Source organism: Montipora foliosa, chromosome 1, assembly GCF_036669935.1.
Source record: "Montipora foliosa isolate CH-2021 chromosome 1, ASM3666993v2, whole genome shotgun sequence".
In the NCBI taxonomy this organism is placed as follows: Eukaryota; Metazoa; Cnidaria; class Anthozoa; order Scleractinia; family Acroporidae; genus Montipora; species Montipora foliosa.
Window position 1 is genome coordinate 22784804 of NC_090869.1, and position 2500 is coordinate 22787303.

Below are 2500 nucleotides of genomic sequence, written 5' to 3' on the forward strand. Positions count from 1 at the left end.
CGGGTTTCTCTACTCACCATCATCCAGTTCTGTAACGTTCACCTTATGAAGTCTGTTCAAAAACGAAATCCCAATAGTAAGTATATCATGTTAAAATTATCGTTATCTACACGGTTGGATTAAAAATTATAAAGAGGGCACGCTCACAAGCATAAAACATTGATTTCATATCACAAATAATTTTCTCAACTGTGTTTTTCTTTCTTGAACATTCAACATTAAAACGAAGCTAAAGCTGCACAAAGTCGGTTTCACTTCACTTTATTATCATCATCATCATTATCATCATCATCGTCATCATCATCATCATCATCATCATCATCATCATCATCATTTCATCCAGTGATATTTCTCGTCCTATGACTTGGGCAGAGGACACTCCGGCGTCTTGTACACGATTAACGGTGCAACCTCAAACCGCAAGTAATTAGAGAAATTTATCATTGCATATGCGTGAAACGACAAACGTTAAATAGCCGGCGGCTGCTTATAAAAAAAAGGAAATTTTCTTATTTTTTGTCTCTTTTAAACGTTGCATAATGAAAGACGATAACAGCCAAAAAGAAAAAGCCAAAATCAAAAAGAATTTCTGTGATTTTTGGCAAAACGAAAATTTTCGCGTTTGTCGTTTGCTGCAAACGTGATGCTAATCCAATATGTCTCACTGATCTGCGTTCAATAAATAAACGACGGTAAATTGAAATACTCACAACTCCATTAAATCCTGTTCACTGAACACAACATACATGTATCTCTTTGCGAAGTCTATTACCTGCCCAAAAACGATGAGAAGATTGTCAGAGCTAGCCATAAGAAAGCAACTAATGTAAAGTAGACTCGACAAAGCTAAAATTTCAGGTTGTCCGATTTCCATGCATGCAGCGCAGGACTTTTCCTGCTGTTGGCAATACTGGCCAGATTGCTTTCCAGTATAGTAAAAAGAGAAAGCTTCTTTGCCTCCTTCTCTTTCGTTCCTTACAGGGAATCTCGGCTGAAAAAGAGTTTTAGACCTAAACTAAAGTTTAAATATCTTACGTCACTGTGCGTGTTCAGAACATTCATCAGCATGGCGTACTCAAAAAAAATGTTATGTAACTTCGGTAATTTCTGTTGTTTAGAGCCGGAGTACGAGACTAACGAAAAAAGACCCTATTCGACTGAGGAAGAAGAATTAGAAAATGCAAGTGAAGTACGTAGTGGATGTTTTTTTGGGTTTAAATTGACGCAAACGCAAATGTGAAAATTAGGCTACTATGTTTACTGGCGCAAGATTCTAAAGGCATCGTCCAGCATCCCAATTTGCGGTAGTGTGTTTAACGAGGGCCGTGTTGAAAACCATCCTAGTGCTAATTAAACATTTAGTTCAAGGAATTTACAATTTTCATGTGCTACCGACTAAGCTCCCAAACGAGTACGTATTGAGCTCTCATTTTAAACTTGTTTTAAAAAATATCCTTAATTTAACTTTCCTCTGATGTGATAGTATTGTTAGTTTTCTTCAGTCGTAAGATGAAGTTATTTTGACGTTAAGGAATTGTAGGCGATTTCTTTGTTTTCTCTGAACTATCAGTCTTCAAAATTGCGTACAACTACAAGTGTCCTGAACATTTGGTCTCTTTAGTTACGCACCAAGCCGCTCAAGTCTGCGAACGAGAACGTACAGTGATAGATGGACATTTATTAAATCTTCCACAAAAAAAATCTGCAACTGAACTAGGCATATTCCTGTATTCTGCTGCGAAGAATTATTATTACTATTAAATTATGCGATTGTCTTCAAATTGCAGTCGCTCATTTCACCCTCTAGTGGTACTCAGCGAATCGAAATGTGAGGATAATCACACGCACTTGTTTTTCGACTGCTTGTCACAATGGACAGTAACACAATGCGGCATGTTGACCTTCCTTCAAGGAATCGCAACGCTTCTCAGCTAGGTCCAATTAGTGTGTGGCAAAAATCGTAGCAGATTTTTATTGTACTCTGTTGTATATTGAACACTTCCTCGCCCAGTGTGTTGACAAACCAACCACGCATTGACGTCATAATCCCCCAGCAAACTTCCTTGAAAAAACTGGCGGCGACCGGGAAATTCGAAATGGTTCGAAAGGAGAATCTGAGGACACAGCGCTCGATAATGTGTTCAAATACTCTAACCAGTTTTTACTTACAGGTAAATCGCTTTTAGCTCCAATTTTTTTTTCAGCCGAGATTCTCTTTTTAAGTCCCCATGTTCATGGGCCTTAATCACACGGCAGCCATGTTGAGACCCGAGGTATTGAAAAACTTTCGTTTTGCCCCACCCGAAACTCGTTTCTAAGCGTTTCAACTCGAGGCTCGGGGTACGAAATCTATAGGCCACTTCGGGAAATACCATAATATTCTTTGTTTGTCCCCCCAAATTTTGAATAATCATTGTTTTTGTTTTATCTTGGGACCATTGTAAGTCCCCAGAAAAACTGGGAACAATGTTTATGCAAAATTTGAGGGTACAAACAAAGA

General features: G+C 38.3%; 1 protein-coding gene across 1 annotated transcript in view; it reads right to left on the minus strand.

Moving 5' to 3' along the window:
• Window positions 1-2500, minus strand: part of LOC138011290 (transmembrane prolyl 4-hydroxylase-like) — an 18539-nt gene that overhangs the window by 6511 nt on the left and 9528 nt on the right. Inside the window, exons 5-6 of the mRNA XM_068858257.1 lie at window positions 711-772; window positions 18-52 (exon numbers count right to left, since the gene is read on the minus strand). Coding sequence (XP_068714358.1) covers window positions 18-52; window positions 711-772 — 97 coding nt within the window. The remainder of the gene's footprint in view (window positions 1-17; window positions 53-710; window positions 773-2500) is intronic.